The sequence below is a fragment of the Myxine glutinosa genome, chromosome 1 (genome assembly GCF_964187855.1).
Source record: "Myxine glutinosa chromosome 1, kmMyxGlut1.1, whole genome shotgun sequence".
Classification (NCBI taxonomy): Eukaryota; Metazoa; Chordata; class Myxini; order Myxiniformes; family Myxinidae; genus Myxine; species Myxine glutinosa.
In genome coordinates, this window is record NC_136261.1 from 235785347 (window position 1) to 235798985 (window position 13639).

The 13639-nt window shown below is 41.0% G+C and overlaps 1 protein-coding gene across 4 annotated transcripts in view; it reads right to left on the minus strand.

The window, feature by feature from the left end:
* LOC137435217 (islet cell autoantigen 1) overlaps positions 1-13639 on the minus strand; it is a 118679-nt gene that overhangs the window by 80697 nt on the left and 24343 nt on the right. For all 4 annotated transcript variants that reach the window (XR_013624657.1, XM_078785189.1, XM_068128802.2 and 1 more), the window contains exon 5: positions 10165-10288. Coding sequence is in view for 3 of the 4 variants with exons in the window: in XM_078785189.1 (XP_078641315.1) it covers positions 10165-10288 (124 nt within the window). In the remaining variant the exon portion in view is untranslated. The remainder of the gene's footprint in view (positions 1-10164; positions 10289-13639) is intronic.

A 13639-nucleotide genomic window follows, 5' to 3' on the forward strand; every position in this document is an offset into this window, starting at 1 on the left:
TCCAGCCAGCTCCGTGCCTTCCTCCCCCTCCAGCCACCCACCTCCTTCCAGCCAATCCACTCTGCAATTCCCCGTGTGAGTCCGTCTTTGTTTGTTCTGTCCAGGGAATAAGTTAAGCCTGTTAGATAAGCTAGTATTTTCACTGTGTCTCTGATGTCTTCTGTAAATTATTTTATTATCCTTCCTTCTCCTTGGTTTCTTTGATTGTGTAAATAGTAGCAATAAATTTAGTAGCATTTCAAACCTTTTTGTCTTCTTCTTCTTCTTCTTCTTCTTCTTCTTCACATCCGTGTCGCCTTTGTCTTTTCCCTATTGAATATCTGGCACGATTCAGCCAACGTCCAGGAATCGGGTTAGTCGGGGTAACTGTTCGGGCGCGGCGGCCATCCGCTCGGCAAATCAACATCTTATCCGCGGTCCGTAACAATATCTTTTCCCCCATTCCAATTTATGATACCGCGACAAAACGGCTTATATCTTTGAAACGGCGAGTTGGATTTAGACAAATTAAACGGAATTGTGTAGGACGAAAGCCGTGGGTCCAAGGTAAGAAAGAAAGAAAAAAAAGGGTGGAGAGGAAAAAAAAAAAATTTCCCGAATATTTTCCTGCCATTTCTTATAACACCTAAAACTCGTTCGATTAACATACAAATTAATGACAAAGCCATCTGATGCCGGTCCAGAATTATTGTGAAAGATGGCAATCGAATGAAAATTAAGGATTTTTGAAATTGTTGTTGACTTTTGGCCTATGTGGAATAAAATAGTTGTGGGTTGAACTCGTTGACTGATATTTAAATCCCATTCGAATGTCAAGTAAATCGGATGAAAATTGAGGATTTTTGAAATTGTGATTGACTTTTGGCCTATGTGAAATAAAATAGTTGTTGCTTGAACTAGTTGACTGATATTTAAATCCCATTCAAATTTCAAGTCAATCAGATGAAAGTTGAGGATTTTAGAAATTTGAAATTGTTGTTGACTTTGGCCTAAGTTGAATAAAAATAGTTGTTGGTTGAATTCAGTTTGCTGATATGTAAATCCCATTCAAATTTCAAGTCAATCAGATGAAAGTTGAGGATTTTAGAAATTAGAAATTGTTGTTGCCTTTGGCCTATGTTGATCTCAAAAATAGTTGTTGATTGAAGTCAGTTTGCTGATATGTAAATCCCATTCAAATTTCAAGTCAATCAGATGAAAGTTGAGGATTTTAGAAATTTGAAATTGTTGTTGACTTTGGCCTATGGTGATCTCAAAAAATAGTTGTTGGTCTGATATTTGGACATGACAGTGACCAAGTGATATGAGTAAAAGGATATTTTGATTTATTGATTAATTATTGATTAATCAATTAATTATTTAATTTTTATAAAGGACTTATTTAATTAAATTCCTAAAAGATACATCTTCGGATGAAGCACTTGGTTTCGTTATGCTATTAGCCAATTGATTAAGAAAATATTTTGTGATAATCTTTTATTGATTTAATTATACAATTAATCAATCAATTAGCGTACACCTCTCCTTCCCAATGCCGCGCTGTAGGATATTTAATTATTTGGCATGGGGGCGGTGTACTTTGAATGTATCAGCACTTGTTAGTTTTATTTTTTACTTTTCACTCTTTCCGTTCAGTTTCTCTTGGTCATACAATGTTTTGAAGACATGTATGTCATGATATATGAGTATGAGAGATAATTACAGGAAATGTGTACTGTTCTTGTTTGGTGAGTATGAGAGATAATTACAGGAAATGTGTACTGTTCTTGTTTGGTGATTATGAGAGATAATTACAGGAAATGTGTACTGTTCTTGTTTGTTGAGTATGAGAGATAATTACAGGAAATGTGTACTGTTCTTGTTTGTTGATTATAATGAGAGATAATTACAGGAAATGTGTGCTGTTCTTGTTTGTTGAGTATGAGAGAAAATTACTGTTCTTGTTTGGTGATTATCAGAGATAATTACAGGAAATGTGTACTGTTCTTGTTTGGTGATTATGAGAGATAATTACAGGAAATGTGTGCTGTTCTTGTTTGGTGATTATGAGAGATAATTACAGGAAATGTATATTGTTCTTGTTGGTTGATTATGAGAGAGGATTATAAAATCATGATGATTATTATGAATGACATCATCGTTTTGTTCGTAGAACATTTCAGGAGTTTTACGAAATTTTGATTGCCAAGAGGGTTTGGGTACTATTGAAAATGAGACATTTTCCCAATGAAGTTTCACATCTGCCATCAATTTTGGCTGTCTCACGAATGAAGGATGAGTTGCCTTTAGTGGTTGCAAAGAGAATTTGTGGTGACCAGGCAAAATTGGGAAAATATGTCAGATATGACCCTAGTACAGAACAGTGATTCATCAATTAACATGAGCTATGGATCTGAGGTGACGACCGATGATCTTCAATCTCAGTCAATGGATGGATCTATCCTGACATCATTGGGGAAAGGGCATATACAGGGAGTCATCTAGAGTGATTAATTTGATTTATTGATGAATGATTGAATTGATTTAATTGAATAAATTGATTGATTGATTGATGAGGATGCGGTCTCAAGCAAGAAGCTTTGATATCTTTGTGAGATATTATCAATGTGAAGACAACCTTGGAAAATTGAGCAAGGTGGTGAGTCTATGTATGGATATATATGTGTGGTTACCATTGTGTGATTCCCCCTTCGACAGAACGACATACCTGCGGATTCACCCATTTCATACTGACCCGTTTGGCTCATCTGCAGTACCGATCTGTGAGATTGGGTTGGGCAAAAGCCACAGGTGAGAGAGATTCTCTGGAAATCACCGTTTGAACAGGTGGACAGATCCTTCCTGGAAGTACGAGTGAAGCTTTAGAGGAACCTGGAACAAGCTACAACACATCAAACGCTACTTTGATAAAAGGTGGAACAAACTTCAGTAGATTTTATTTATAGTACATATAGTACAGGTGTGTACAGGTGCATTCCAAAGCGCAGATCCTAGTAATCTATCTGGTACATTGAGTGAATATTGAGTGTTATTCACATACAGGCAGAATGGGAAATGGAGCCTGCAAGAATACACAAGGACAACCAGAGATTCCACAAAAAGGTACTTGTACATATCATATGTATGACCGTTACGGTGCAGAAGCTATAAGGGAGGTCGAGAATTGGCATTTCTGGACAAAGGGACATGCTAAGGAGTTTCCAAGAGATGGTACATTTGACCGAAGTCGATTGGAAAGATTAGGACAAAAATTGAGAGCCAGGAAGAGACAGAATCTAACGGTAGACTGGCCTGCATTCCATCTTTGGGATGGTGAATCCAGACAACGGGAACAGCAAGAACGGATAACGGACCTAGAACTTAAAATAAAAAGGATACAGGATACAGTGGAGGAGATAAATGCACAACTGCCCTCGAAAATAGGAATAAAAGTGACAGTTGTCCCATCTGATTCCCATTTGTCTCCCAAAAAGGACGGTACAGAGAATTTTTTCGTGTTTCAGGAGATAACCAGAGATTGCAGTGGCAACTCAGGGATGTAGAGATGCAGCCCAGCAATACAAGTGCACAGGTGGACAGACCAGGCAACGACAGAAACCGGTGTTTCAAGTGTGGAGAGATGGGACATTGGAGAAGAAGATGTCCGTATGCCAACAGGAAGACAAGTTCATAGGGCAAACCAAGATCAAGGGTACCAGTGCTTACTGGTACCTCAGACAATGATTAGGCCTTCATTGCTGCAAATCCCAAATGATGATTGGCCTCAACAGATTCGATTACTGGACAAACATGAATAACTGTCGATGATTCTTGTGTCTGAAAAGTTTTCGGAGCAAGAATGATTCATTTTTCTTTTGCTTGTTAACAAATTAGTAATTAATTGATCAAATGCCAAAATTGGATCTTCTATTTTGGGCACAGCAATTTTAAATTTACAAAGTTGGAACAATTGCTTTGCAAATTTTTTGAAACCAAGTGACAAGAGTCACATGATGATCAGGTGGGAATTTCGGACTATTGTTTCGCATGATTGATAAGATAAGTCAGTGGTCGACAGACATGCAAATGGGTGTGTAGTCAAATTTGGACAAATTATTGTGGGAACTGAAAGGGTAATTTCAATGTGACATCATAGGGGTTTTCTAAGAATAAACTTTTTGGTCCATTTGTGTATTAGCATTTATAAAATTGAAAGACAAATTTTATGAAAATGAAATAAAATTGACACCCATCCTGATCTGTAAATAATGGTTCCAACGCAAACAAATACGCATAATGCATGTGTGTGTGGGTATTTTTGTGTGTCAATGTTAGTGTTTTTGTTTTTGTGTATCAATCTTTCAAGATTGTTGACACCGACAGTGTGCCTTGTCTGAAAATAGATAGTTCCATGGGGATGGGATCGCATATCGAGAGAATTCGTAAAATAAAAAAATAGAAATTTAATTTGATTATGAAAATTATCACTTTTGTCAAGGGAGATGGAGAATAAAGATTTGATTTGCTGAGTTATGAGCAGCTATTCATTAATAGTAAAAATTGGGAGTAATCTTGGGATTCCATTTTTTGATAGAATTTATATGAGAATAACAGCTATTTATGGATATGAGCTTCATAAAAATAATAAAAAAAATAAATGTGGGAGTACAAAATTAGTCAAATTTGGGAGAGGTCTTACACTGACTTCCCAGAATACATAATTTACACAGGGTAAACGAATTAATTTATCGTAGTGGATTGTTAACAGCAGCCTGAAAATGTCCTGAGAGGGTGCATCCATGTAATCAGAAATCCCAGATTTGTTTTTTACAAACAAAATTTTGGTAGAGGTCTTGTGTGGACGAGCACTTGCTTGGTAGATAAAAAACGGTACTGCATGTTGGCAGCCACTCTTGCGGCCAGTTAGGCCAAACAAACTGAGAGGAAATTGTAGTTAAATACGTAAGTTACACATGGCTATTTGTAAAAAGGAAATTTGTTGAGATGGGAAACATTTTTCGAAGGTTTATTAAAGTGTTATGATATGACATGTGGCAAGGCAAACTATTGGATGGGAAAATTAGATCTGGTTATAGAATAAATTTATTGACCCCTTGAAGTTAATTCTTCGAATCATTGTTTCACTGGCATTTTGAGTTCACATTGGAAATAGTTTGGTAGAACTTTGGTTAAAACCTTTGGTTGCGGTATTTTGGAACGAATTGATAAACCATAGGAGATTGATAAGAATAGAAACAAATATGGACCCAAAATAGAAAGTTGGATTCATGCCTCTCATTGCAAGCAAGCACATGGGGCTAAGGTGGACGATCCCACAGAAAATGAGGCTGCACCTAGCAGCCCAGCAGAACATTCAGTGGCGGATAAATGATAGTCGTGATTTACATTCATTTGAATTACATTTTAACAACCCTTGCATTGAAAAACATTACATTTTCAACATTTAATATTCCTACTTGAATTAAGGAAGATAGTGACATTTATTTGCCTACATGACATACAATTACCTACTGATATTAGCGCAGCATGAGGGATAATGTATCACAACTACACTCATGATTAAGGGATTTAGTTCGACCCCGGGAGATAGGGGGATCAGGGTAAGACAAATAATCTGATTTATGTTACATATTAAGGGATTTTCTTTATTTACCTTTTAGGAAGCTTGTTAGTTTGGTATATAATGTTGAATGTCATTGACATATAATTATGTTATAGGTATGAACATATACAAGGGGTAGCTCACATGTTTTATATAAAAGATGGTGCCTTTGCATGGTTGGGAAACACATTTGGAGGAGTAGCAGACTTGTTTGTTGGTTTAGTAGTTATATTGACAATTGTTTTAGTGGTGGCTTGCTTGAATACCTTAGTGACGGTGTGTTTGAATAAGGTAACCAACAACACTATGATTAATGCATGAAGTGACAAATGAGGAAAGAAATGTGGAACCACAAGAGGAAGACTTTTATGGCGACATAAATACTGAGATTAAAAGATTGAATCAAGTGATGTTGCAAATGAATACAGTAGAGTTAAGATAAGGGCATAACAAAAATGTTGTGAATTGTGTCAACCGGTGAACTTCTATCACCACAAGTTACATACTGTTTGGGGGAAAAAAAACAAAAAAAAAACAGAAGAAGAAGAAGTGGGGAGAAATTATGATAATAATACTGTTGCGAATATGGAATTTGGCCTCCATATCCGCTTGTAAATATTCCCCTATTTTCTCCAATACTCCCCAACTTTCCCCAATCCCCCATTCCCTAGTCCCATTGCATGTAAATAACAATCAGTAGAGCCGACCTTCCCCTTATTCCCCCATTAAATGTCGTGCCCAGGTCCACCGCACCACACGTAGACAACTTTCGGACATCTTCCTAGTTATTCTTATTCTATGTCAGTTAAGGCCTCGTCTCCATTAATTATGACTCTTCGTTGCACCAGAATGTGATTATATGGCATCAGTAGTGAGTTTAGGACCTTTCCCATACCTCCTTCCATCTTCTTCCCCAACAATTACAACAACAACAGAGGAGATGGCGGCGGAGCGGGGGAGGATGCGTCCTCACACCGGCTCGATTAGCGCCATTGACCACGCGCTCCACGGGGTTACCACGGAGGGGCTGGCTGTCAGCTCCTCCTCAAGGGCGGAGCCTGGTAACCCCCCGCACCCAATCAGAAGGGCGGACCGATTCCATCTGGGGCGGCGCTAGCGAGCCGAGGGCGTGTCACTCCCCGCCGGATATACGCGGCCACGTAGCGGACGTGACGTGAGATGCGCCCCCAGCTGGAGAAAGAAGGACCTGCGAGCGCTGAAACAGATGCGCCTGAGTTTGGAGAGGCCTGAGAAAGACCCGCCTGAGAAAGAACGTCACCTCTGAGCGCTGCGACGAGACCTCCCCGCATCTCTGGACCGAACCGTGTTGATCCTGCCCCGAGCCCAGGTGCACCTGGAGCCATCGCTACCTTGCCTTTCCTAGCCATCAATCCCCGTGTGAGTCAGCTTTGTCCCGTTTATCTGTCGTCTGTTGGGAATAATATAAGATTGTGTCTAAGTGCTTGTCTTTCTATGTTGTACCTCTCGTCCCTGTAATCTGACCTTCCGTAACGAATATAATCTCCTCCGGAGGTCTTGAGAACCGTATCCCTGGTGTCGTCATTTTATAACCCAGCCGGGTGTCTTCTTTTTCTTATTGAGCCAGCGTAACGCGACTTCGTCAACGTCGAGTATAGTCGGGTAATTTGTGCGGACACGACGGCCATTCCGCTCGGCCCACTTTAACATCAAAGTCGTGTCTGTAACAATACATTATGCTTAATTTGTTGGTTTGCAAAATTTGTTGGAAATTAGATATTCCTGTTTGTGATTGTAATCACACACACTTGTTATAAATGCATTTATTTTCTTTGAGTAGTGCTAAAATACCTGCACGAGTTAATTTTTGAACTATATTAACATGAAAGCAATTGTGGATGCTATTCTTAGTTTAATAGAAAATACATACCTGATTGAATATTATTTGTGTGACGCATATAAATGAATATAACTTTTTGAATGTGTTAAGGAAAAACAACAAATTGTTGAATGTGAAACTGTCGGAAGATATACATGATTATGCTGATTTCATGGTAAGATGTACCCTATCAGATTCAGTGCGTGTGGAAAGCAGATTCAGATGTGACTGAGTAAAAGGATAAGACGAGATCACATTTTGAAGGGAGTGCTAACGGAATTGGGAAGAAGTTCGAGAAAGAAAATTTGTGGCTAAAAATGAAGTTAATCGTGGCATACACCCTCTTCCTCAAAGAATGATGAAGACATTCTCCTGTGTAACTTGGAGATGGATGCTTACCTTCACCAAGGAAATTTATGTGACCATTTGCCTGGATCACACTGCAACATATGAAAGAAAGGCGATCACTTACTCTTGTTCGAAGGCTTGGAACATTCATCACATCAGAAGTTGCAGGACAACAACATTTTACCTGCAACCTCTGCGAAATGCGGGGACATATGTTATTACTTCACCAACCTCCGGGGAGCCAGCATGGAGCTGCAAGCAAACGGCTGTGCCTTTTCACAACAGCTGTGCACGATTCTGCTGGTTGCTCCTGGTATGGACCATGAATGACCTGAACACCATGGTCCCAACATCATTGTGGATGCATTTGGCATCCCTGTTCCACATCTTGCTGGCCAATCAACGTCACACCAATACTTGCTGCCCACTCATAATGAGGGAGGAGGCAAGTCGACTACAACTGGGCAAAGGCCTTGTTCAGGAATTACTATGGTTTACAGCAAGAGTGGCAAGAATGCTGCATGAAGAGCAGGGTCAGTCTATGACTCCGCACAGTTGTTACAACAGCGAGGCCCTACACGAAGTAGTGCAGGTGCTATGAAGACATTAGAAGAAAATGTTTCATACCTGAATTCAAACACAAGTGATCAGCCCTTCCTTTCAAACAAAGTCAACATTTATTTGGAGGCAAACGTTTTGCCAGATGTTGCAGATGCTTTATAAATTTGAAAATGGTGAAGTGAAATTGTTGTATCTTGGTGATGGTGAAGTGTTGTTTTGCAAAGATATTTGTGATGCCAATGAAATAGACTGAATTAACAATATGGAAGGAGTCAATGACCAACGAAATGTGTTGTGATTCTTGCAGGATGACGGTGTATGCCTAAGGAAATTGGATTACTTGTAGTGATTGATTGTTTACTTATATTGATGTTTACTTGTAGTGATTGATTGTTTACTTATATTGATGTTTAGATTAATGGTTAATATAAACAAAAACAAAAAGATGAGGGAATTGTGGAAGTGTAACTCATTGGTTGGGACTAGTAACGGAGCAGATAGTCCAGGTGGTTCGTAAGAATGTCAGGAATGTATCTCAGAACATGGAACCTGGGAGTTCTTTTGTTCACCTTATCACGACCCCAGGCTAACACACATTCCCAAGCCCGTACTATTGTTTTGGACATCGGGATGCAAAGAGGGTGAAGGAACTCCCCAGCAGGGGGGCGAGCGTGGATGACCTCGGAGCATTTAGCGGAGAGAGGATTAGCGCGGCGGTGCCCATATAAACGAGAACATACTTTGAGTCAACACACTTGTCATCAGAATCTCTGCCCAACGGAACGAACGAGTACGGAACGAGGACAGCGCAGAAGGCCGAAGAAGAAGAACCAACGACTTGAATTACCAAATTCGTTATTGTATTGTAGTTCTTTATTATATTGAAATAAGTGAATTATTAGTTAATAAAGCATTGCTTTTGTAAAAGCTGTTTGGTCATATCGGAGCCTCCTGAGTCATTTAACATTCCCGAACAATATTCACTGCAGGATGATTGATCAGACCGTATGTTGATTGATCGATTGATCAGATTGATTCTGCCAAAGCAGTTTCTTTGGCTAGGGTGACAATCCCGGACTGGTTATTTTGAATGGACAATCCTGGACTACCACTCTGACACAGGAGGTCAGGACAGGAATTTGGAATTTGGCCAGGGTGCCGGTGATAGCTCACCTCCTTTTCGCAAAGGATCCAGTAGTATCTTTAATGTCCATCAACTAATGCCGGTAGACTGACGCCCAGTTTAAACGTCCATCCAAGGGACGACACACACATTGATAAATCACCCTGCCAGAGAAAAAACGGGATGACAGTTTATATCTGAGTCGGGATTCAAACCCAGGCTAGACAGCTTAGAGGGCAAATGTGCATACTTCAAGGATATTCTGCCAGCCCATATGTATGAGGGGTGTTCAAAAAGTTGCATGTACAAAATATTTACAATAATAACAGAAACGCCAACTTCTTTTTGTTTTTGTTTTCAATTTTAAAGTATGTACAATTATTAAGGAAATGTTTATATTACCAATTATAGATACTGCACTGAAATTTGGAAAAATGAAAAACTTGGCATTTCTCAAACTAATGTATCCCGTTTGAAGAACTTCTTTTTTTTAACCCCTAACGTAGTTGAGGCAATAATGAAAATCTTAATTTTCGACAAAATATACTTTCACAATCACATCTTCCTAAAAAAAAAGAAAAAAATTGTCCCTCAGATGCAAACCTAAAATATCAAGAGCTGCATCTTCTTAGGGCAATCAAATTCTGATGGTAGCACTTTAATTTGGCTCACCTTTGCAGTGATGAGCAAGAAAGAGCCTTTCCAGTGGCGCACATCATCTTCCCTGCAGTACTGGTATCCTTGGACCCATGATTCTTGAGAAACCGGCCAATTTCATTCTCTTCCTCAGATAGCACTGATTGCAAGCAGCATGTAAAAAACAATCACACTTACAACTTTTGCCTACATATTTCGGTTTTGTGGTGTACTAGCATTGAAACCATCGCTTCGCTAACATTAGTTAAACAACACAACTTATATACGTTACAATACAGCAATACAGTTTATTGACAGTCAATATTGCAATTCCATAAACACTTTGTTTACTGCTAACAACCTCGTATTCATTTTAGAAATACACACACTTATTCATAAAAAAAACTTTCAGGGCAGTTGCCCTGAAACAACTTGCCTTCACCTCCTGGAAGGCAAATCCAATGGAAAGCAATCTCATTTCCTTTCACAAAGCATGGAACAAGTGTGCGTCTATCGTCAGGAGAGCCAGGAAACAATATCTCTCCACTCTCAAGAGTGTGTTTCAGTGTTTTGTGAATATGGGTTCTTTCCTTCATAGTATTTGCTTGTTTCTTTGATTTTCTTTTCTCCCCCCTACCTCTCACGAACATCTTACTCTTTGTCCAGCGTTTTGAAAACAGAACAAACAAATAAACAACAACAACAAAAAATATTTCAATATTAATTCTCTCTCTCCTCCCTTACACATGCTTGTTCGCTCTCCTCCTCGTCTCGACTTGTGCCCCGCCCCCTATATCTCGTTTTTCTTCCACCTCTGCTCCTTGCTTTCTCAAATCCACGTTGTGCGTGTCGTAAGAGACGACTAAGAGGGTCGGAGTCAGGAAGGGCATCCGGCCATAAAAAAACATTGCCTCAAAAAGAGAACCATGACAATTACAACTACATATGGGCAGGGTGCAGCCCGAAGTGGAGATCGGTTTCTGAGGTTTGGGACATGGAATGTAGGGACAATGACAGGGAGATCAGGAGAAGTGGTGGAAGTATTGGTCAGAAGAAGAGTGGACATATGTTGTGTGCAAGAGACGAGATGGAAGGGAAGTGGTGTGAGAATGGTGAAGGGTAGGCAGGGACAGAAATACAAGTTTATGTGGCAAGGGTGCCTGGAGGGCATGAATGGTGTTGGTGTCCTGTTTTCTGAGGAGTTTGTAGACAGTGTGGTGAGTGTGACGAGAGTGAGTGATAGGTTGATGATGGTGAAAATGATGATTGGAAAGCTCTTGGTGAACGTCATCTCGGGATATGCTCCGCAGGTTGGTCGAAGCGATGAAGAGAAGGACAAGTTCTGGTGTGCGATAGAGAAGCTGATGGAAAACGTGAAAGATGAGGAGGTTGTTGTGGTAGGAGGAGACCTAAATGGACATGTGGGAAGGAGTATGGATGGTTTTGACTGAGTTCATGGGGGTTACGGATATGGTGTGAGAAATGGAGAAGGTGAAAGGATTTTGGAGTTTGCTGATTTGTTGATTTGTAATACTCAGTTCCAGAAAGAGGATAATAAGCTTGTTACATACACGTCAGGTGGGTCGACGACAACCGTTGACTACCTGATGGTGCGTAGGCGAGATAGGGGGCACCTCCGGGACACAAAGGTGATCCCGGGGGAGGAGGCTGTTTCACAGCACCACTTGGTTGTCTGCGACATTAGGGTGAAAGGTGCAAGGAGAGCTCGGCAGGTGAAGTACCAACCGAGAATGAAGGTGTGGAGGTTGAAAGAGGTGACAGTAAGGGAGGCATTAAAAGAGAGGCTGAGTAGCATTGAGGATGATGTGGTTGAGCTTGAAAGTGGTTGGATGTCAATGAAAGCTAGTCTGTTGGGAGCCGTTGGCGAGGTATGTGGATGGACAAAAGGACCACCGAGGCACTCGGAAACATGGTGGTGGGATGATGAAGTTGGAAAGAGGATCGACGAAAAGAGGAAGAAGTTCAAGGAGTGGCAGAAGGCGAAGGGTACGGGAGCAGAAACAGCAGAGCATGAAAGTTATAAGGCAGCCAGGAAGGCTGCAAAGAAAGAGGTAGCAAAGGCGCAGGAGGCATGTAGGAAAATGTTCGGAGAACGCTTGGATTCGGAAGAGGGTCAGAAAGCAGTATTCAGGATTGCAAAGCAGATAGCGAAAGAGAGGTGTGATGTGATGGGGGTGAGTTGCTTGAAGGATGAAGTGGGACAAATCGTTGTCGACCCAGATGGAATTAAAGGAAGATGGAAAAGATATATGGAAATGCTGTTGAATACAGAGAATGAATGGGATGGCAACATCGAAAGTAACCCAGTTTTAGGACCGGCAGAGAAGATAACTGAGAAGGAAGTTGAGGAAGCGATAAAAGCAATGAAGGGCAGAAAAGCGGGAGGGCCGACGGGAGTTGTGGGAGATATGTTGAAGGCAGCAGGAAGTTGGGGTGTGAAGAGAATGACAGAGATCTGTAATCTGGTGGTGAAAGAAGGCCGCATTCCAGTGGATTGGGAACTGCGTACCCTCGTCCCTCTATACAAGGGGAAAGGTCACCCTCTGGAGTGTGGCTCGTACCGAGCGATAAAGTTATTGGAGCATGGAATGAAGGTATTGGAAAGGGTGTTGGAGAGGAGGATAAGGAAGAAAGTGAAGATCGACGAAATGCAGTTTGGATTTATGCCAGGAAGAGGAACGACAGACGCGCTTTTCATTGTGAGGCAGTTGCAGGAGAAGTACATGGAGAAGAGGAAGAAGATGTTTCTTGGGTTTGTTGATCTGGAGAAAGCATTTGATAGGGTTCCACGCAAAGTATTGACATGGGCATTGAGGAAGTTAGGAGTGGAGGAATGGTTGATCAGAGTAGTGATGGCAATGTACAAAAGAGCGCGCACAGCTGTAAGGACGAAGGACGGGAACAGTGGTGAGTTTGAGGTGAAGGTGGGAGTGCATCAGGGGTCGGTCCTAAGTCCACTACTATTTGTAGCTGTGATGGAGGTGCTGGCTCAGAACGTAAAGGAGGGTTTACCGTGGGAGTTGTTGTATGCAGATGATCTGGTGTTGATTGCGGAAAGTATGGATGGACTGAAGGAAAAGATGAACAAGTGGAAGGAATGTATGGAGACAAAAGGTCTGAAGGTGAATATCGGAAAGACGAAGGTGATGGCAAGTGGTAAAGCATGTGGTGAGGTGGAAAGAACTGGGAAGTGGCCCTGTGCTGTGTGTAGGAAGGGTGTCGGAGTGAACTCCATTCAATGTACAATGTGCGCTGAGTGGGTTCATCAAAAATGTAGTGGTCTGAGAGGGTCATTAACCAGTGTGGCAGCTACATTCAAATGTAAGGTGTGCACAGAGGGAGCTGCAGATGGAGGAAATGTTGAGTTGGATCTTGGAGATGGCATGAAGCTGGAAGGTGTGAAAACATTTTGCTACCTCGGAGACATGCTGAATGGAGAAGGTGGATCAGACTCGGCAATGGTTGCTAGAGTGAGATGTGCATGGAGGAA